The sequence below is a fragment of the Coregonus lavaretus genome, assembly GCF_964263955.1.
Source record: "Coregonus lavaretus genome assembly, chromosome: 5".
In the NCBI taxonomy this organism is placed as follows: Eukaryota; Metazoa; Chordata; class Actinopteri; order Salmoniformes; family Salmonidae; genus Coregonus; species Coregonus lavaretus.
In genome coordinates, this window is record NC_139992.1 from 46,584,399 (window position 1) to 46,607,620 (window position 23,222).

Consider the following 23,222-nt stretch of genomic DNA (forward strand, 5'->3'; position numbering starts at 1 on the left):
TAGCCAAGAGGAACAGTGGGCTTGGTCATCTAGCCAAGAGGAACAGTGGGCTAGGTCATCTAGCCAAGAGGAACAGTGGGCTTGGTCATCTAGCCAAGAGGAACAGTGGGCTTGGTCATCTAGCCAAGAGGCACAGTGGGCTTGGTCATCTAGCCAAGAGGGACAGTGGGCTTGGTCATCTAGCCAAGAGGGACAGTGGGCTTGGTCATCTAGCCAAGAGGAACAGTGGGCTTGGTCATCTAGCCAAGAGGGACAGTGGGCTTGGTCATCTAGCCAAGAGGAACAGTGGGCTTGGTCATCTAGCCAAGAGGGACAGTGGGCTTGGTCATCTAGCCAAGAGGGACAGTGGGCTTGGTCATCTAGCCAAGAGGGACAGTGGGCTTGGTCATCTAGCCAAGAGGGACAGTGGGCTTGGTCATCTAGCCAAGAGGGACAGTGGGCTTGGTCATCTAGCCAAGAGGGACAGTGGGCTTGGTCATCTAGCCAAGAGGGACAGTGGGCTTCGTCATCTAGCCAAGAGGAACAGTGGGCTTCGTCATCTAGCCAAGAGGGACAGTGGGCTTGGTCATCTAGCCAAGAGGGACAGTGGGCTTGGTCAAGCAGAACCTGCAGCTAATAGCTAATAGCTCCCAGTAAGCTAGAGAGAGAAATGGAGGATGTGAGAGTCCCCCAGCTGCAGTTTAACTCCTCTAACACTTAGGCTATAGAAGAGATCACTCTCTAGGTCTGATTTAGATTGCTTCCAATGCCAACACACACCGACACACACACACACACACACACACACACACACACACATACAGTCGCACATACCATCTTCTGTTGTTACAATACACACGCCCATCCGCACTGGAGCGCACACACACAAACCCACAACTCAGGCCAAAAACTGTTCCTTTCCTTGTCTAAATCTCTGCTCTAACCTCCTCACATACAGGCACAGGCTTACCCTCTCTGCTAAATCATTTCAGTTCAATGACTGAAGTCAAATAAAGTTTTAGTGGGGTAATTCAATTAGCGCTACATATCCAAATGTTTGTATTTCAGTGTTTATAGCCTTTTAACGAGGAGTCATTCATTGTGGGGGAAGATGAAAATGCCGCTGATATCTATGGAGTAAATGCTATTTGAATCGACACCGGCATGATTAGTAGCTTAGTGGTTAAGAGCGTTGTGCCAGTAACCGAAAGGTCGCTGGTTCAAATCCCCGAGCCGACTAGGTGAAAAATCTGTCTGTGCCCTTGAGCAAGGCACTTAACCCTAATTGCTCCTGTAAGTCGCTCTGGATAAGAGCGTCTGCTAAATGACTAAAATGTAAGTAAGAGGGTCCGCTCAGAGGGATTAGTGTAGTTTGGGGAGGAGTGGAATGTGCTGGCACGCTGACTGCTTGTCTAGACTTTGTCTCCTTGATTCATTCTCTCTGCCTGGCTCTCTTGGAGCGGCCCGTTAATTCAATTCCATTCATTTCAACTGATTTACATTCAGTGATTCAATTCATTTCAGGACTAGACACATTGTAGGTAGGCTATTTCAGAAAAATTATGTCACGGTATTTAGCATATAGGTTAAATAAAGTATAAGAAAAAATTCTTATATTTTGGCTGTGCTGATGGTTTTGGGCAGAATAGTGTGTGTGTGGCATGATATTGAACCAATATTACTGTGACTTATCTGAGCTGGACTGGCTGATTCCTGTTTTTTCTTGATTGACAGATCCCATGGACCAAGCTGAAGACCCACCCCATCTCTCTGGTAAGTCCTGCCCTCCTTCCCCTTATTGCTGACACGTTAAACTTTGTGTGTGTGAACTTGTGTGTGGCATGTATGCGCAGGGATTGACATGAACTGTTTTAGAGACTTGTCCTTTGGACAAGCAGGACAGATTTTTTTATTTGTCCGAAAGCTCGTCAGACCATGGGCCAAAAAGGTGACTGAAAATTGTTGTGTATGATGAAGGAACCACTTCACAAAATAACCTTCATTATTATCACAGGTATTGACAATGGAAGGCTGCTTCTCTCTGATCCCATGTACTATACACTATATCCTGCCGATGTGGCCTTGAGCAAGGCACTTAACCCCCCACAAAGTAAAATACTGCACTGATAGCCTACTGTATAAAACGCATGTGGTCCGTCAACCCTCCATCTGGAGAGCTACTGGATGTGCAGGCTTTTGATCCAACCATGCTCTTAACACCAGAGTCAGCTTATCAAGGTCCTGTTGAGCAGCTGATTATTTTTTACAATGTGGTGTTGGAGCAAAAACAATAATTCCCAGAAATATTCCATATGCACAAAAAGCGTATTTCTCTCAAATCCCTGTTAGTGAGCATTTCTCCTTTGCATATCAAGAAGCTGATTAAACAGCATGATCATATTACATGTGCACCTTGTGCTAGGGACAATAAAAGGCCACTTTAAAATGTGCAGTTTTGTCACGCAAGACAATGCCACAGATGTCTCAAGTTTTGAGGGAGCGTGGAATTGGCATGTTGACTGCAGGAATGTCCACCAGAGCTGTTGCCAGAGAATTAAATGTTCATACCTCTACCATAAGCTGCCTCCAATGTCGTTTTAGAGAATTCTGCAGTATGTCCAACCGGCCTCACAACCTGAGTATTTCTGTCTGTAATAAAACTCATTCTGATTGGCTGGGCCTGGCTCCCCAGTGGGTGGGCCTATGCCCTCCCAGCCCCACCCATGGCTGTACCCCTGCCCAGTCATGTGAAATCCATAGATTAGGGCCTAATGAATTTATTTCAATTGGCTCATTTCCTTATATGAACTGTAACTGTAAGTAAAATCGTTGAAATTGTTGCATGTTGCATTTATATTTTTGTTCAGTACAGTTAACTATTGAGAACAAGACAAAACTACACAATATGTTTTTTAAAATGGCTATCTAGTTAGTCTGTTGTATATCATTATTTTACCTGCTGCGCAAATGTCTCTCTCTCTCTCTCTCTCTCCCCCCCCCCCCCGGCAATGGCCCACTGGCACATGCAGGTGATGCTCACACACCATGACTTTTCCTGGATTTTCATTGCTGACCAAAAATGAGCTATAACTGGGCAAATAACTCACTAACTAGCAATGAATATCAACAAATGTGCACATGCGGGTAGGTTTGCTTTGATCTCAAAAACGCAAAGACGGCGCGTGCCTGTCAATAAAGGCCTACAATAATTATACTCTGATGCGCTCTGCAGAGATTGGGAGGCCAGTGTGCAACACATTGCATCTGGAGGACACTCATCCAATTCTGAACGGAGTAGCCTAATTGTTTGATATTGTGATTTTTGCACAATATTTTTTTCTTTACTTGTCCATTCCAACTTAAATCTGTTCTTCATGTCTGACTTTTTTTAAAACTTGCCCCGGGCAAACAGAGGAGTGTTAATGTTGAGCCCTTGTGTGTGTGGGGTAATCATCTGCATCTCGGTCTCCCAGACCCTGGACAAGGTGGTAATGGAGATGAGCACCTGTGACGAGCCCCGCCCTCCCAACGGCCCGTCTCCCATAGCAACGGCCTCAGGGCAAAGGTGGGAGCTGGCACTCTGCTTTTCTCTCTCTTTCTCCCTGAAAAATACTTTACTAACAAACACCTGCATTCAGTTGATCCAAATCAACCTTCAATTGCCTACCTCCCCCTCTCCCCCAGTGAGTATGGCTTTGCTGAGAAGGTGGTGGAGGGCATCTCTCTGTCCATCAACTCCATCGTGGTGAAGATCAGTGCCAAGGCGTTCAACGCCTCCTTTGAGTTGAGCCAGTTGCAGGTCTACTCTGTCAACACCAGCTGGAGCCTATCAGACCTCCGCTTCACACGCATACAGGACCCTCACAGAGGAGAGGTGTGTGCACTGCATACACACAACATGGCACGTGAGTGTGTATGTAACCATGGTAACCCAATGTGTGTGTGTAACCATGGCTACCTGTGCGCCCCTCCTCAGATCCTGACGTTTAAGGAGATCAGCTGGCAGATGATCCGCATAGAGGCGGACGCCATCCAGAGTGCCCAAAACGAGATGCTGGAGTGCTCCCATCCGCCTCATCACCAACCAGTCCAGGATCAGAGTCACCCTGAAGAGACGGGTACAATACACACACATGCAGACACTTAGGTGCAAACAGATGCACACACACGCCCGCCTCATCACCAACCAGTCCAAGATTAGATGTCACCCTGAAGAGGCCGGTAGGACACGCACACACACATGCAGACACGCACACTCACAGAAGCGCACACACAGCACACTGATACACACCGTCCCAAAATCAGTGCCACTCTGAAGAGACTGGTAGGACACAACACACATCCGCCTCATCACCAACCAGTCCAAGATCAGTCGCCCTCGAGACCGGTACGACACACACACACACACGGCACAGTCATCCACACACACTCTGAGAACAGTGCTTGGTCTAATAGAATAGAGAACAGCATGGGCCAACAGCCTGCAGAATCAGCTTCAGTAAACAAAGATCTGTATCTCACACACCAGCAAGCCCTGCCGCTGTGTGTGTTTGAACAGAAAAAAGTGTGTGTGTTGTGTGCACTCCTTCATCTGTGGGTGTGAAATCAGACAAAGATATGATTGCGAGCTACCACAGATTAATGTGTGCTGAGTATGTAGTTTGTTCAGTCAGTCAGTTACTCATGGATATGGAATGTGACTGTTTTCTCCAGTCTGTTGACTTTTAGAAGATCTCCCATTGATGAATGCACCTTTTGAATAACACTGTCTTGGTTCAACACTTGAAGTAATGTGTGTATCTTCAGATCCTGTGTGTCTGTATCCTGTATGTATAAAGCATGTATTAATGTGTGTGTAATGTCTATATAGTGTGTATTAATGTGTGTGTCTATTGTATGTAATAATCTATGTAGAATGTGTGTATCACCAGTCCAAGGACTGTAACGTGGTGGCCTCTAAGCTGATCCTGATCCTAGATGACCTGCTGTGGGTACTGACTGACTCCCAGCTCAAAGCCATGGTCCAGTACGCTAAGTCACTCAGCGAGGCCATGGACAAGTCTGCCCAGCAGAGGAAGAGCATGGTCACCGAGGACCAGGTACACACACACACACACACACACACACACACACAGGCGCTCACGTAGGCAGGTACATACACGGGTGCACAAGCACACACAGGCTAGGAAACACACACAGGTAGAAAGACACGTACACACACTTGCTAAACAACTGAAGCAGCTAGCTATGTGCTCAGTCACCCCTCTGTCAGACAGACCTACAGTGGTCTTTTCCCCCTCTCTCTGATGTTATGGTCTGGTAATTAGTCCTTGTGGATGTTTGGTTCTCTGTATGATCCCTCTGCCATATGGCCCCTCTTTCGCTCTCTCTATCTATCTTTTGCTCCCTCTCTTTCACTTCCTCTCCCTATTTTGCTATCTCTCTTTCGCTCTTGCTACTTTCGCCTCTCTCTTTCTCTTACTCCCCCCCCCCCCCCCCATTATCCATGAACTGGCTCAAACTGGGCTGTAAGCATAATGACCTACCTGTGGCAGTCTATGCCATCTGCTGGTGAGAATGAGCGCTGCACACTCCTTCGCTCAAAATCAACACTAGTTTGATGCACTAATAAAATCGATGTTCACTTAATTTTCTCTGTGTGTGTCTGTCCACATCTGTGTGTCTGTATATTTTACGGTCTCTGGTCTGTATCCAGGAGTCGTCGGCGCCCCCCTCAGCCCAGCAGGTGCGTAGCCAGCAGGTGTCATCAGGCACAGCAGCTGAACAGAGTGCAACCATGGCCAGTCTGTTCGCTGCCTTCGACGTGTGTGAGACCTCCCACCACCTGCAGATCACACATCTCGACCTGCACATCTGTGACGACATACACGCCAAGGACAGAGGTACACACACCTACGCAGACGTATGACACGTACACACACACACACATAACACATAGACACACGTGCTAATACACACATACAAATGTAAAACACACATAAGACACATCTCACACACACGTCAGACAGACAGATGTTTGACTGACTGATACCTACACATCAAGTTGGGCTGTGATGCACATTGGACCTTTGTGCATGATCTTATATCTTCTACTTCTCCCTCCCTCTCTTTCTCCAGTGATCAATAAGAGGATAACTGGTGGAGCCATGCAGCTCTCCTTCAGTCACATTACCCTGGACTACTACCCCTCCCACAGAGCAGGTGAACACCACCACAACCTCTACACAACCTTCCTCCAACATTACTATCCCTCCCACAGAGCAGATGAACACCACCACAACCTCTACACAACCTTCTTCCAACATTACTACCCCTCCCACAGAGCAGGTGAACACCACCACAACCTCTACACAACCTTCCTCCAACATTACTACCCCTCCCACAGAGCAGGTGAACACCACCACAACCTCTACACAACCTTCCTCCAACATTACTATCCCTCCCACAGAGCAGGTGAACACCACCACAACCTCTACACAACGTTCCTCCAACATTACTACCCCTCCCACAGAGCAGGTGAACACCACCACAACCTCTACACAACTTTCCTCCAACATTACTATCCCTCCCACAGAGCAGGTGAACACCACCACAACCTCTACACAACCTTCCTCCAACATTACTATCCCTCCCACAGAGCAGGTGAACACCACCACAACCTCTACACAACCTTCCTCCAACATTACTACCCCTCCCACAGAGCAGGTGAACACCACCACAACCTCTACACAACCTTCCTCCAACATTACTATCCCTCCCACAGAGCAGGTGAACACCACCACAACCTCTACACAACCTTCCTCCAACATTACTACCCCTCCCACAGAGCAGGTGAACACCACCACAACCTCTACACAACCTTCCTCCAACATTACTATCCCTCCCACAGAGCAGGTGAACACCACCAAAACCTCTACACAACCTTCCTCCAACATTACTACCCCTCCCACAGAGCAGGTGAACACCACCACAACCTCTACACAACCTTCCTCCAACATTACTATCCCTCCCACAGAGCAGGTGAACACCACCACAACCTCTACACAACCTTCTTCCAACATTACTACCCCTCCCACAGAGCAGGTGAACACCACCACAACCTCTACACAACCTTCCTCCAACATTACTACCCCTCCCACAGAGCATGTGAACACCACCACAACCTCTACACAACCTTCCTCCAACATTACTATCCCTCCCACAGAGCAGGTGAACACCACCACAACCTCTACACAATGTTCCTCCAACATTACTACCCCTCCCACAGAGCAGGTGAACACCACCACAACCTCTACACAACTTTCCTCCAACATTACTATCCCTCCCACAGAGCAGGTGAACACCACCACAACCTCTACACAACCTTCCTCCAACATTACTATCCCTCCCACAGAGCAGGTGAACACCACCACAACCTCTACACAACCTTCCTCCAACATTACTACCCCTCCCACAGAGCAGGTGAACACCACCACAACCTCTACACAACCTTCCTCCAACATTACTATCCCTCCCACAGAGCAGGTGAACACCACCACAACCTCTACACAACCTTCCTCCAACATTACTACCCCTCCCACAGAGCAGGTGAACACCACCACAACCTCTACACAACCTTCCTCCAACATTACTATCCCTCCCACAGAGCAGGTGAACACCACCACAACCTCTACACAACCTTCCTCCAACATTACTATCCCTCCCACAGAGCAGGTGAACACCACCACAACCTCTACACAACCTTCCTCCAACATTACTACCCCTCCCACAGAGCAGGTGAACACCACCACAACCTCTACACAACCTTCCTCCAACATTACTACCCCTCCCACAGAGCAGCTGAACACCACCACAACCTCTACACAACCTTCCTCCAACATTACTACCCCTCCCACAGAGCAGGTGAACACCACCACAACCTCTACACAACCTTCCTCCAACATTACTACCCCTCCCACAGAGCAGGTGAACACCACCACAACCTCTACACAACCTTCCTCCAACATTACTATCCCTCCCACAGAGCAGGTGAACACCACCACAACTTCTACACAACCTTCCTCCAACATTACTAACCCTCCCACAGAGCAGGTGAACACCACCACAACCTCTACACAACATTCCTCCAACATTACTACCCCTCCCACAGAGCAGGTGAACACATTTACATTTTACATTTTAGTCATTTAGCAGACGCTCTTATCCAGAGCGACTTACAGGAGCAATTAGGGTTAGGTGCCTTGCTCAAGGGCACATCGACAGATTTTATACCTAGTTGGCTTGGGGATTAGAACCAGCGACCTTTCGGTTACTGGCACAACGCTCTTAACCACTAAGCTACAACCTTCCTCCAACATTACTACCCCTCCCACAGAGCAGGTGAACACCACCACAACCTCTACACAACCTTCCTCCAACATTACTATCCCTCCCATAGAGCAGGTGAACACCACCACAACCTCTACACAACCTCCCTCCAACTGCCACACAGCTAATGGGAGTAATACTGATCTTTCTGATTTCTCAACACCACAAAACGTGGCTTTTTCTGTCTGTATTCCACCTCATCTCTTGCTTTCTGTCCTCTCTCTATCTCTCTCTCTCTCTCTCTCTCTCTCTCTCTCTCTCTCTCGCCCCATCCACCCTCTCTCTCTCTTTCGCCCCATCCACCCTCTCTCTCTCTTTCGCCCCATCCACCCTCTCTCTCTCTTTCGCCCCATCCACTCTCTCTTCCCCCCCACCCTCTCTCTCTTTCGCCCCATCCACCCTCTCTCTCTCTCTCCCCCCCACCCTCTCTCTCTCTCTCTCTTTCGCCCCATCCACCCTCTCTCTCTCTCTCTCTCTCTCTCTCTCTCCCCCCCCACCCTCTCTCTCTCTCTCTCTCTCTCTTTCGCCCCATCCACCCTCTCTCTCTCTCTCTTTCGCCCCATCCACCCTCTCTCTCTCTCTCTCTCTCTCTCTCTCTCCCCCATCACACCCACTCTCTCCCCTTCTCCCTTCATCTCTCTCTGTCTCTAGGTGAGAGTTGTCTCCACTGGATGCAGTACAGTGAGGCCACTAAGGCCAGGGAGGGCTGGGCCAGGAGTCTACTGGAGGAGTTCAAGTCTAATGTGGAGATGTTGAAGACCGCCAAGAGAGACCGGGAGGGCCCGGCCAACACACACACCTCACCACAGCACGGTAAACAAAAGAGCAGCACACACACACACACACACACACACACCTCCCCTCAATGTGATTGAAACAGAGTAATCCAATAAAGGTATGTGTTGGAGCATCTGCCCTAATTCACTTTTTATTCAACAACTATAAATATCTGTCCCAGCAGCCCATGAAGAGTGATGATGTTGGTTAGACAGTTGACATTCAACTGAACTAGATTACACTTGATGATGTCATCTAGTGGGTCATTTTTAGAACAGCCGCTAGAGTTGGAATGAAGTGAAGTGTTGGTTTCCCTAGCATCACACTGCCTAGTCACTCTGAGTTCTCTGTGTCCCCCCTCTCCAGTGTCCAGGTACCCCTCCAGTGTCTCCAGTGTTAGGGACAGTGTGTATGGTCCCTTAGGGCAGGACGAGACAGGAGGAGGAAGAATAGTGTTGGTTAGGGGGCCGGACGACCTGCCCCCGGGGTGGGCGCGGGCACGAGCCATGGTACGTGTGAGGGCGAGGGCACGGGGGCGGGCACAGTGCTGCTTCTCATGCCTAGAGCCAGGTACCCCCCTAACCGATGGTGTGCGCACGCAGTGTGCGGTGATACACACCTTTGGTGAGACGATGTCAGTGTGGCAGGAGGTCTGATTGGCTGTCTCTTTTTCTTTTCCCTGTTCCTCTCTCGCTCTCTCGCTCTCGCTCTCACCATTCCTCTCTATCTCTCTCTCTCTCTCTCTCTCCATTCCCTCTCTCTTCACCTCTCCTTTCTAGGTAAGATCAGTACTAGTTCTACCAGTATCCTCAGTGCTCCCCAGACCCCCAGGACCCAGCTCCTGTCCAGCTCCATTGTCCTCAGGATGGCTGACTTCAGCATCTACCAGGTCAGCACACACACACACACAGTTGACATGGTTATCTGATACACAGACTTTTCATACTGACCTCATGCCGTGTGTTTGTATCAGGTGTCCACAGCAGACCAGCGTCGCTCCAGCCCTAAGGCCATGATCTCCTGTAATAAGAAGTCCCTGTACCTCCCTCCTGAGATGCCTGCCATCCACGTCGAGTTCACCGAATACTACTTCCCTGACGGAAAGGACTACCCCAGTAAGATTGGTTCCTACTCTCATTCTGTTCCTAGTTTTTGGTTCTAAGACCCCTCCCACTTAGACCAGTGTTCTTCCCTCCTCATACTGGGGACCAACAGGGTGTGCAGTGTTTTATTCCGGCCTAGCGCTAACTCACCTGATTGAACTAATCAAAGTCTTGACTTGGTGTGTTAAAGCTGTTCAAATACCTGTCAGAGGGAAAGGTGAATGCATTAGTGGGTCACCTCTTTTCTCTTCCCACTCCACTCATTTCTAGTTTCCAACCTCTATTCTCTTCCCCTTGCATTGATTATCATATAATCTTCTCTTCACCTTGTATTGATTATCATACACTGCTCAAAAAATAAAGGGAACACTAAAATAACACATCCTAGATCTGAATGAATGAAATAATCTTATTAAATACTTTTTTCTTTACATAGTTGAATGTGCAGACAACAAAATCACACAAAAATTATCAATGGAAATCAAATGTATCAACCCGTGGAGGTCTGGATTTGGAGTCACCCTCAAAATTAAAGTGGAAAACCACACTACAGGCTGATCCAAATTTGATGTAATGTCCTTAAAACAAGTCAAAATGAGGCTCAGTAGTGTGTGTGGCCTCCACGTGCCTGTATGACCTCCCTACAACGCCTGGGCATGCTCCTGATGAGGTGGCGGATGGTCTCCTGAGGGATCTCCTCCCAGACCTGGACTAAAGCATCCGCCAACTCTTGGACAGTCTGTGGTGCAACGTGGCGTTGGTGGATGGAGCGAGACATGATGTCCCAGTTGTGCTCAATTGGATTCAGGTCTGGGGAACGGGCGGGCCAGTCCATAGCATCAGTGCCTTCCTCTTGCAGGAACTGCTGACACACTCCAGCCACATGAGGTCTAGCATTGTCTTGCATTAGGAGGAACCCAGGGCCAACTGCACCAGCATATGGTCTCACAAGGGGTCTGAGGAACTCATCTCGGTACCTAATGGCAGTCAGGCTACCTCTGGCGAGCACATGGAGGGCTGTGCGGCCCCCCAAAGAAATGCCACCTCACACCATGACTGACCCACCGCCAAACCGGTCATGCTGGAGGATGTTGCAGGCAGCAGAACGTTCTCCACAGCGTCTCCAGACTCTGTCATGTCTGTCACATGTGCTCAGTGTGAACCTGCTTTCATCTGTGAAGAGCACAGGGCGCCAGTGGCGAATTTGCCAATCTTGGTGTTCTCTGGCAAATGCCAAACGTCCTTCACGGTGTTGGGCTGTAAGCACAACCCCCATCTGTGGACGTCGGGCCCTCATACCACCCTCATGGAGTCTGTTTCTGACCGTTTGAGCAGACACATGCACATTTGTGGCCTGCTGGAGGTCATTTTGCAGGGCTCTGACAGTGCTCCTCCTGCTCCTCCTTGCACAAAGGCGGAGGTAGCAGTCCTGCTGCTGGGTTGTTGCCCTCCTACGGCCTCCTCCACGTCTCCTGATGTACTGGCCTGTCTCCTGGTAGCGCCTCCATGCTCTGGACACTACGCTGACAGACACAGCAAACCTTCTTGCCACAGCTCGCATTGATGTGCCATCCTGGATGAGCTGCACTACCTGAGCCACTTGTGTGGGTTGTAGACTCCGTCTCATGCTACCACTAGAGTGAAAGCACAGCCAGCATTCAAAAGTGACCAAAACATCAGCCAGGAAGCATAGGAACTGAGAAGTGGTCTGTGGTCACCACCTGCAAAACCAGTCCTTTATTGGGGGTGTCTTGCTAATTGCCTATAATTTCCACCTGTTGTCTATTCCATTTGCACAACAGCATGTGCAATTTATTGTCAATCAGTGTTGCTTCCTAAGTGGACAGTTTGATTTCCCAGAAGTGTGATTGACTTGGAGTTACATTGTGTTGTTTAAGTGTTCCCTTTATTTTTTTGAGCAGTGTATAATCTTCTCTTCCCCGTCCTCCTCCAGTCCCTTGCATTGATTATCATATAATCTTCTCTTCCCCGCCCTCCTCCAGTCCCTTGCATTGATTAGCATATAATCTTCTCTTCCCCGTCCTCCTCCAGTCCCTTGCCCCAACCTGTATGTGCAGCTGAATGCACTGCAGCTGGTGCTGGACCCCAGGAGCCTGGTGTGGTGCAACCTGTTTGCCCTGGACCTGAGGCAGAGCCTGGAACAGTTCATGGAGCTCTACAAGCTCAATGAGGAGGAGCAGAAACCTGACGAGCACATCGACATCAGGGTGGACGGACTCATGCTCAAGGTAGAGGGCAGAAAGAACACACACACACACACACAAACTCTGTCATGATGTTATGTTGGTATTCAAGTCACACACGCTCATATTGAGTATTTGGACACTTTGATTCAGTCATTTGAGAAATGCACATGCAAACGCTACCGTAGCTGTGTAAAAAGCCCTTAATGGTCAACACACACACCATTTCTCTTTATTTTAGGAGTGTAGTCTTTATATTAAGACAGATTGCAAATTACGCTCATTAGTCATCTTGTATACATCGATGACCTCAATATATATTTCCTAATTATGTTTGTCTCTGTCTCTTCCTCTCTCCCCCCCTCCCCCACCACAGTTGGTAGTGCCCACGGACAGGGACCCCTCCTACCCCCAGGACCTCCCCCGCTCCGTCTCCGTCCAATGCTCGGAGATGGTGGCCACCAACACCCGCCACCCCCCCAACTGCACCCGCTCCCACCTGGAAGCCCTCCTCCTCTCCTTCCAGGAACAACAGTTCTTCTCCACCTCCTTTTCCTCCTTCCCTCGCTCCTCCACCTCCTTCCCGGTGGTCCACCCCATTTTCCAGCGCCACGCGCATGAGCAGGACACTATGTTGCACAATGTGTATAAAGGGTTGGTGTCGCCCTCGTTGGGCGTGGATGCCCTCAAAATGCCAGCCGCCACAGACTTGTGGGCGGTTCACTTTGCCCAGTTCTGGGTGGATTACGAGGGGACGCGAGGCGGGAAGGGGCGGCCCCAGCCCTTCGTCGACGCCTTCCCCCTCACCCTGTGGGCGTGCCAGCCAGCCAGACACGCCCAGCACCAGGAGCGGCTAAGGGGCGGGGCTTTGAGAGGGCAGAGAACGCCCCTTTCTGCAGCTGCAGGCCTGGCCAGGATCGAGTCTGTGGATACCGTGGGACGTCTGCAGAGGAAGAGGCTTTTGAAGGAGTACTATAGTACTGTTACGGACGCCACGGCAACAGAGGCCACGCTGCCGCCTAGTAACGGGCTTCAGAAGCCGCTGTCCCTGGACAACATCCCCCCCCCTTCCTCCTCTTCCAGTAAGGAGGCAGACATGCACATGTTAGTGCACGTACAGAAGCATTTGAGCGCTCAGGTGAGTGATGATTAATCTCTTTTGGTGTGTGTGTGTGTGTGTGTGTGTGTGTGTGACCACACTGAGTGTACAAAACATTAGGAACACCTGCTCTTTCCATGACATAGACTGACCAGGTGAATCCAGGTGAAAGCTATGATCACTTATTGATGTCACTTGTTAAATCCACTTCAATCAGTTAAAGAAGGAGACAATTGAGACACGGATTGTGTATGTGTGCCATTCAGTGGGTGAATGGGCAAGTCAAAATATTGAAGTGCCTTTGAATGGGGTATGGCAGTAGGTGCCAGGCGCACCGGTTTGTGTGTCAAGAACTGCAACGCTGATGGGTTTTTCACGCTCAACAGTTTCCCGTGTGTATCAAGAATGGTCCACCACCCAAAGGACATCCAGGCAACTTGACACAACTGTGGGAAGCATTGGAGTCAACATGGGCCAGCATCCCTGTGTAACGCTTTCGACACCTTATAGAGTCCATGTGTGTAGTTATGAGAATGTGTGTATTATGAAAGTACCGATAAATGCATAATGTATGTATGTTGTGATTACTAACGTGTGTCCAGGTGAGCCACAGGCAGTACATGTTCCTGATGCGGCTGCAGCGCAGCATCAAAGCCTTGCAGCACACCCTGCAACAGGACCTGGAGGAGATGGGCTCCAAACGAGACAAGGCAAAGACCACATTGGACCCCCCTCCAGACCATCAGCCCTTCAGTGCCTGTGTGGGGATCCTGCTCAAAAGTGCGGAGGTAGCTCTCCTCTTGAAGCCGGTCCCCCAGCCCGAGGGTCCTGGTTCCCCCCTAGGGTCGGAGTTGTCCCCCTCGGAGAGTAGATGCACCCTGGAGACTGGGAGCGATGGAGGGGAGGGGGGAGATAGAGGAACCCACGTGGAGGGGGCTGGGGCGAAGGGAGGCTGTATGGTGGACCAGCTTATTTGTGGGGGAGGGGTAGAGGGTGGGATAACGCAAGGCCCCGCCCCTCTCATCCCCTCCTCCGCCCCCAACCGGAAGGCGTCGCTTGACGAGAGGACTGGGAGATCGAGTTCGGAGGAGTTGGGTGAGGCTTCCCTGGAGGCCCGGACTGGGGGAGAGGAGCCGGGGACTGGAGTTGATTGTAAAGCCCAGCAGGGTGAGTCCTCCGGGGCAGACCCCACTCTCTCAGACCCCCTCTCCACCAAAGACTGGAACGAGAAGAACCCTGGGGCCAGAATGCCTGAGTCTATGTCCAGGTAATTCCCTTCCGTCATTACCGTAATACAGTCCGGTTATTTAGACTGTCATTACCGTAAACAGTCCGGTTATTTAGACTGTCATTACCGTAATACAGTCCGGTTATTTAGACTGTCATTACCGTAAACAGTCTGGTTATTTAGACTGTCATTACCGTAATACAGTCCGGTTATTTAGACTGTCATTACGTAACAGTTCATTTCCAGCTATTTAGACCTGTAGCCACTGTCAATGACCAGGTATTCAGTTCAGTGTTTCCACTGCAGTCATTTAGCTGTGACGCAGCGCCACGGCAAAAAATATGGAACATCAAAAAATATTTATACCGAGGCACACTTTGAAGATGCTGGAACAGTCCACATGTACTTTTCCTCTGCAAACAAAACAAGTAATGAATAGAAAAATCGGACAACCCCACAGTAGAATAGTTTATCTATTTACCTAGTCGTCTTGTTGTGTGTTCTATGCGAGATAAATATTCCTCTCGAGGCGTGTTCAAGTTTTGCGTGCCAAAGGGAGTGAATTTCCAAAATCATCTAATATAGGCTGCAAAGAGATATGGCCTGCGTATGGTCTAATGAAGGAACGCCTGAATTAATTTAATAAATAACTGATAATTAACTGAACGAATGAATATAGGCCTACCTGCTTGCACTTTGTGCAGGTTCTGTATTCATCTACCGCGTTGTTGTCCATCCAAAATGTGGATTTCAATCGCGCAGGATGTTTCCACGGTGATGTTGTAGCCTATTCCCTTATCATAACCTTTCTTTATATTTCTCTGGTTAGGCCTACATTAGCCATTTTCGTGTAAGCTAGGCTACCCAGGAAAAGTTAACTTTGCAAGGTGTTGTATTCTCAGGTGGGGAGAGGGAACACTTTTTTATTTTTATTTTTTACCTTTATTTAACCAGGTAAGCCAGTTGAGAACAAGTTCTCATTTACAACTGCGACCTGGCCAAGATAAAGCAAAGCAGTGCGATAAAAACAACAACAGAGTTACATATGGGGTAAAACAAAACATAAAGTCAAAAATACAACAGAAAATATATATACAGTGTGTGCAAATGTAGCAAGTTATGGAGGTAAGGCAATAAACATAAGCTCTGCACGTGGACAAATTAGAACGTTTTAGCATCACACAAATAAGGGACCGTTCCCGGCTACACACTCTCAATGCGTGCTTGGCTGGTATCCTTATGTCTGCCTCGGCATTCACAAAATGGAATTCGCAACACAACAAGCTCCTGGGTTTTGAAAAAGTATATTATCTTGATTTAAAATGTTTGCGATCCGCAATGTAATTGTTCTGAACCACGAGCCGACCCATGGGTTGAAAGTATGTTTTCATTCCACCCACCATTTGGCTCGCACGTGTATCCGACCCGATGCAGGACTCTACTAATGATTAGCCCAATAGGGTGAATGCAGATAGGCAACCCAATGCTTCAGCCTATTTATTTATAGCCACTATGCTGCATCAGTTGGGCTACAGGTGATAATGCTTATTGCTAATAGCATACCTGATTATATGGATCATGCATAGGCTATATGCATGCTCCACTGTGTTACAATAATTTAAAGAACATTTTTACCAATATGTTATTTGCCTAATTTCTGGAGGTAGAAATTCTATTTTGGTTGGTGTCAACAATTTTATTTTCATTCATTTTTTGATAGAATGTCCTTTTAAAAGGTCACCAGAACTGAGCTTCTCAGTCCTTCTACATAAAAATTATCTGGGGGGGGGGGACCCCAGACTCCCAAAATTGCTACAAATTTGTCCAAAGGAAACACTGATTCAGTTACTACTATGACATATTGTCCAGCTATTCAGACTGTCAGTTCTGTAAAACATTCACTGTGGGAAATGCAGGCCGATCGGCAGGCAGACCGTAACAATCATTCAGAGGACTTATGATCAGCTTTAAATAAACAGTCACTCCCATTACTGCAAAACTCAATCACAACAATACTTCCTGCAGATGTCATTACAGTTACTCACTTATTCATGCCCAGCTTAGTAAACCATCATTACTGTTACTTGGTAATTCCCATCACATCAGTCTGTAGTACTACATCTGGATCATGTCTGTGTAGCTACGGTGACCGCACTGTACCTGCCCTATACGTCACAATGTCAATGTTGTGACCCATAAGAGGTGTTTTTTGTGTGTGTGTGTGTGTGTGTGTGTGTGTGTGTGTGTGTGTGTTTCTGCCTTGTCCAATGTGCTCCTATACAAGGTGTGCGTCTGTGTCTTGTGTGTGTTTGTCACTCTGCTACTCTACTCTGTAGCTCAGTGTGTCCTCTGCTCTGACCCATGCGAGGTGTGTGTGTGTGTGTTCTCTCTCTACAAAGGAAAGGCAGTTTGTCAGTGGTTTCTGACCGGCTCAGCTCCTCAAACAACCGGTCCACCTCCCTATATTCTATTTCCAACATGTAAGACACGCTATGGGTCTGTCTCTGTGTGTGTGTGTGCGCATTCCTTTAAATATCTGTTCACGTTGTGGTGTGTGTGTGTTGTATCTGCACGTAGACTTGTCTGTGGGAGTGTATGTGGGTCTGTATCTGTTTCCAAGCTGCAAGTTGGTGTGTGTACCCGGTGAATAGTTTGTGTGTAGCCTTTATCTGGTGACTAGTAGCATATAGCCTAGGCTAGGTCCTTGCTTGTGGTAAATGGTCTAGACCTGGGCCCGGTTTTACAAAAGCATTTGAAGGCTAAGTTCATTGTTAGAACCAGCTCAATGGTTCTAACGATCAACTCAGCCTTAAGATGCTTTGGGAAACCGGGCGCAGGTCTATTCAAATCAAATCCATGCCTCGAGGTCCATAGTACTCCTGTTTTTCTTTCCCCTCACCCTTCTCCCCCACTCACGTGTGTGTGTTTCAGCGGGCGTCTGATGAGGGAGCGTTCCCAGTCCAGTTTCTCAGTGTCCTATAAGAACATGAAGAAGACTCCGTCTCTGCAGTCCTTGGACAACCTCTCCATAGACAGCTACCTGATGGAGGACGGAGACGCGGACGCATACAGCCTGCTGGAGAGAGGTAGGAAACACACACACATACACACACACACACACACACACACAGGGCCCTGGGTCTGAGCTCAGGGCCCTGGGTCTGAACCCATCCCTGTGAAACTGGATCCTAGACTTCCTGACGGCCCGACCTCCGGTTGTGAAGGTAGGCAACATCACCTCCACCACTCTGACCCTCAACACAGGGGGCCCCTCAGGGGTGCATGCTCAGCCCCCTCCTGTACTCCCTGTTCACCCATTACTGCGTGGCCACGCACGTCTCCAACTCATTCATCAGGTTTGCTGACGACACAACAATGGTAGGCCTGATTACCAACAACAATGAGACAGCCTACAAGGAGGAGGAGAGAGCCCTGGCGGAGTGGTGCTAGGAAAATAACCTCTCCCTCAACGTCAACAAAACTAAGGAGCTGATCGTGGAGAGAGTGAACGCCCTCATCCACATCGAAGGGGCCGCAGTGGAGAGGGTCAAAAGCTTCAAGTTCCTCACTGAGAATCTGAAATGGTCCCTTCACACTGACAGCGTGGTGAAGAAGGTGCAACATAGCCTCTTCAACCTCAGGATGCTGAAGAAATTTGGCTTGGCCTCTAATATGCTGACCAAACCGGTCTCGTTACGAGCGTTGCAAAATAAATGTACACGTTATTCAATCATTTCATCAACTGCCTGCACGCGTCAACGGGTGTCTGCGTACCAAGCGCTAAAATATAACTTGGCTCTATTTTAGATGCTTGACACGCTGCAAGTCCCGCCTCTCTCATCTACTCATTGGTTTTTAGGAGCATATACCCACCTGGGTGATTGAAAGATGAACTGAGGTCCACACTCCAGTCCAGTTGGTGGCGGTAATGCACCTTAAAGTTGGTTGCCAACCGCCATATATAATCCACAGAAGAAAGATGAACGAGAATAGATTAATCAAAGAAAACTAACTAAAAACTAACCAGGTTTCCTCTTTATCTGTGAATTAATTGTCAGAGTAGACAACACACGATATTGTGTGAGACTAAATGGGTCAAAATTCTACAAAGATCCAGCTAAAAAAGTTTATCTCCCAGGACAAATTAACAGCAAGCTAGCTAAATGTCCATGAATGTTTCATGTGTGTTTTGACCTGTCCCCAAATTAATATAGTTGGTTCACAGTTTGTTTTGGTATTTTAACCTGCGTGTCATGAACGCCTCTGGTGGGGATAGACAAAATCAACATGCGCACGAAAGGCGCACGCAGATGCACGCGCGGAGCCGGCTTGGTTAGCATGTAAGACCCTAACAAACTTCTACAGATGCACCATCGAGAGCATCCTGTCGGGCTGTATTACCGCATGGTACTGCAATTTCACCGCCCGCAACCGCAGGGCTCTCCAGAGGGTGGTGCGGTCAGTGCAATGCATCATCGGGGGCATCTACATCGGTGTCTCAGGAAGGCCAAGAAGATCAAGGACCTCAGCAGCCCAGCCACGGCCTGTTCACCCCGCAACCATCTAGAAGACAGACAGTACAGGTGCATCAAAGCTGGGACCGAGATACTGATAAACAGTTTCTATCTCCAGGCCTTCAGACTGTTAAACAGTCACCACTAGCCGTCCTCCGCCCAGTTCCCTGGCCTGAACCTTAGTCACTGTCACTAGCCGGCTACCACTTTAATAATGTAATAATAGTTTACATACTGTTTTACCCACTTCATATGTATATACAGTATTCTAGTCTAGGCTCATCCTATATAACTACTGCTGTACTCACCTTTTCTATTCACATACTGTCTATACACACCATTCACATATATATATTAATATTCCGAACTCTGCTTCGGATGCTAATTTCCTGCAATTCTATTCATTTTGCTATGGGGTTGAGCATGATTCTCCTCCAGGCATAACAGGTCTGACTAGGGCTATCCGTGACTCACAGATCTTGTCACTGTGCCTCAATTTATGCATTATTTTATAGGAGAACAGAAACCAGGAAAAAAAAATAAAAAAATATTTGGCCTAAATATGGAGGGTAAACCCCAGTTTCTATGTATCTTGAATGGCTTTTGCATAGTTCTTCTATTACATAGTTTGTCCAGGAGATGGCAGTTGTGAGCTGATGTGATCTATACCAGAATCAAGAATCTAGGTTTGTGTCTGATATTTATCAATGTATCGGTAGCAGACCATCAATTAATTAATGATGTGTCCACAGACGACATGTCCATCTCAGGCTTTAAGGATGCGGTGAGTGAGCAGAGTGCCACAGAAATTGCCAAGGAGGCAGCAGCAGCATCGGCCATTGGCACAGGGGAGCAGGACGGTGCTGGCTCACCTGATACTGTCAGCGCCACCTCCCAGAGCATCGACGAACCCACCAAAGACATGGTAACACACACGCACATGAAATGTATGCAGGCATGGACACATGAACAAACACCCTGCAGTACACACACGTGCATACACACACGTGCATACACACACACACTCTATATATACATATACACACATGCATGAGTACACTTTCTGAATTGATTGAGTTAACTTACATTTTTACATTCATTTAGCAGATGCTCTTATCCAACTTAATACCTCCCTCTCCCCCCAGGTGTCGGTGCTGGTGCTGAAGGTGCAGTGTGTGTGTGTGGGGATGGAGGTGCGAGGGGAGAGCACGGCTGTCGCTCTGGAGGTGGGTCGTGTCAGACCCACACAGCTGGGAAATGTCAGCCTCCGGCAATACCTCAGCAACCGCAGCCTGGGTAAGGACAACGGCACACATAGACACACGCGCGCACGTGCATGCCCATGCGTACACACACAAATGTATACGCGCGCACACACATACATGTGGGCTAGTACCGACACACCTCGAGACACACACTGCAGTCACACACACACACACACACACACTGCAGTCACACACACACACACACACACACTGCAGTCACACACACACACACACACACACACACACTGCAGTCACACACACACACACACACACACTGCAGTCACACACACACACTGCAGTTGAGCTATTCCCCATTCTCGTGGAGTTCTCTCTATAGCTGGGTTAAGGCTACACTCACACACACACACACACACACTCCCAATTTACTTAGTTTACCCTTCCATAACTCTTGCAGGTATGGTACCCACTGCTCAGGGCAGTACTATTGTACCCCCTGCCCCAGGCAGCAAAGGTATGTGTGTGTGGAACATAAGCATGGATGGGCATACACAAGCTTGCGCACAAGTGTTAGTACCTGTTTTGTGTGTTTTACAGTGTCTCTGATTTGATCATTGGTATGAAATGACCGAGATAGTCATTAGTCTTTTTACTCCACTAAGCATGCTACACACACACACACACACACACACACACACACTGTTTTACTATCCTTGTGGGGACCAAACAATTGATTCCCATTCAAAATCCTATTTTCCCTAAACCTAACCCCAATTCTAACCCTAATTGTAGCCCTTAACTTAACCCCTAAGCCTATAATAGCCTTTTTCCTTGTGGGGACCAGCGAAATGTCCCCACGATTTTCCTTGTTTTACTATCCTGGTGAGGACTTCTGGTTCCCACAAGGATAGTAAAACCAAACACAAACTCACACACACTGTGTGTGACTGCAGTGTGTGTCTCAAGGGCTGTGTGTGTCCTAACTGCTGCAGTGAGACGGTGCATTAGCACTAATGGGGGTTTTGCTCCCATTACCAGCTACATTAAACCCAGTGTCGGTGTGTTCGTGGCACCGCAGGTTGTGTGTGCATGTGTGTCTCGAGCATGTCACCTCCTACATGTGTGAATATTTAAGAGGGGGTTGGTGAGGTCCATATTAACCCCCAGTACTATGAGACCGTGTCCTCTCGCTCTCACTCTCAGCAGATTCAGGGGTTCAGGCAATGAGAGAAACACTATCTTAGCTCCGCCTCCTCCCTCTTTCACAGAAGTGTAATCCCCCTCTCTCCTTTCCTACCCCTCTCTCTCTCTCTCCCTCTCCTTCCCTACCTCTCTCTCTCTCCCTCTCCTTCCCTACCTCTCTCTCTCCCTCTCCTTCCCTACCTCTCCCTCTCCTTCCCTACCTCTCTCTCTCTCCTTCCCTACCCCTCTCTCTCTCTCTCCCTCTCCTTCCCTACCTCTCTCTCTCCCTCTCCTTCCCTACCTCTCTCTCTCTCTCCTTCCCTACCCCTCTCTCTCTCTCTCTCCTTCCCTACCCCTCTCTCTCTCCTTCCCTACCCCTCTCTCTCTCTCCTTCCCTACCCCTCTCTCTCTCTCTCTCCTTCTCCTTCCCTACCTCTCTTTCTCTCTCCTTCCCTACCCCCCCCTCTCTCTCTCTCCTTCCCTAACCCCCTCTCTCTCTCTCTCCCTCTCCTTTCCTACCTCCTCCTCTCTCTCTCTCCCTCTCCTTTCCTACCCCCCTCTGTCTCTCTCCCTCTCCTTCCCTACCCCCTCTCTCTCTCCTTTCCTACCCCTCTGTCTTTCTCTCCTTCTATCACTTTCTCACTATTTCTATTTTTACCTCTTACCTTCTCTTACTCACTTCTCTGCCATTTCCTCCCTCCATCTCTCCTTCCTTCCTTACTGAGGCAGTGACAGATGCTTTAACATCGTTATCTTAACGTGTGTGTTCTTGCGTGGGTGCAGCTGCTGTGGCACTTTGCTGGCCTTGAAATTGCTTTATGGGATTAGTACCCCCCCAAAAGGGACTTTGCTTTACAAATTTGTCACACCTTAGAAATGGAATTCATAGACGGGGCGTCAGCAGTAAGGCAATGTCTGGTTGTATACCTGCCAAGCGGCCATCGCTGAGCCTTTTCTTTGAATTGTGGTTGCAGTGATTCTGTTTGTATTGCAGCCAATCTATGCCTTCTCTTTTGAATGGGAATTGATTGATTACTGTGTGATTTATTAATGATGTTATTCTCATCTTCTCCCCAATCCTCCCACTCCCCTCTCTCCTTCCCCCCACTCCTGTCTCTCTTTCCCCCACCTTTTCTCTCTCCTTCCTCTCTTTCCCTCGCTAGGTGGTGGTCTGGAGGTCAATTCAGACGGGACCACCCATCACCCGGAGGTCAGGGCTCGGCTGGAGAGCGGGCCCTGCGCCGCCGCCCACTCCCCCCTGGCCGAGACCAACGGTTTCCTCCAGCTGCGTCTCCGCGGCTACCGGGCCAGCTTCCTCATGTCGTCTCTAAGGAACCTGGCTCACTTCCTGGAGGATGACTCCGCCCCCCAGGTCCTCCCCATGGAGATCAGCGTCAGGGACACACACATCGACCTGAAGGTGGGGATGGACACACAGACACACAGACAGACAGACCGACGCACATAGACACACGCACAGACAGACGCCCGCACAGACGCGGGCACAGACGCCGGAACAGACAGA

General features: G+C 48.8%; 1 protein-coding gene across 1 annotated transcript in view; it reads left to right on the plus strand.

The window, feature by feature from the left end:
* The window catches only part of LOC311129746 (bridge-like lipid transfer protein family member 3B), a 45,326-nt gene that overhangs the window by 17,546 nt on the left and 4,558 nt on the right, over positions 1-23,222 (plus strand). The window contains 20 exon segments of the mRNA XM_084162169.1: positions 1,714-1,752; positions 3,453-3,544; positions 3,664-3,853; positions 3,956-4,036; positions 4,038-4,097; positions 4,911-5,078; positions 5,696-5,882; positions 6,118-6,201; positions 9,019-9,180; positions 9,924-10,033; positions 10,118-10,259; positions 12,300-12,496; positions 12,828-13,589; positions 14,153-14,817; positions 17,178-17,258; positions 17,710-17,864; positions 20,045-20,217; positions 20,438-20,588; positions 20,973-21,029; positions 22,861-23,117. Coding sequence (XP_084018295.1) covers positions 1,714-1,752; positions 3,453-3,544; positions 3,664-3,853; positions 3,956-4,036; positions 4,038-4,097; positions 4,911-5,078; positions 5,696-5,882; positions 6,118-6,201; positions 9,019-9,180; positions 9,924-10,033; positions 10,118-10,259; positions 12,300-12,496; positions 12,828-13,589; positions 14,153-14,817; positions 17,178-17,258; positions 17,710-17,864; positions 20,045-20,217; positions 20,438-20,588; positions 20,973-21,029; positions 22,861-23,117 — 3,813 coding nt within the window.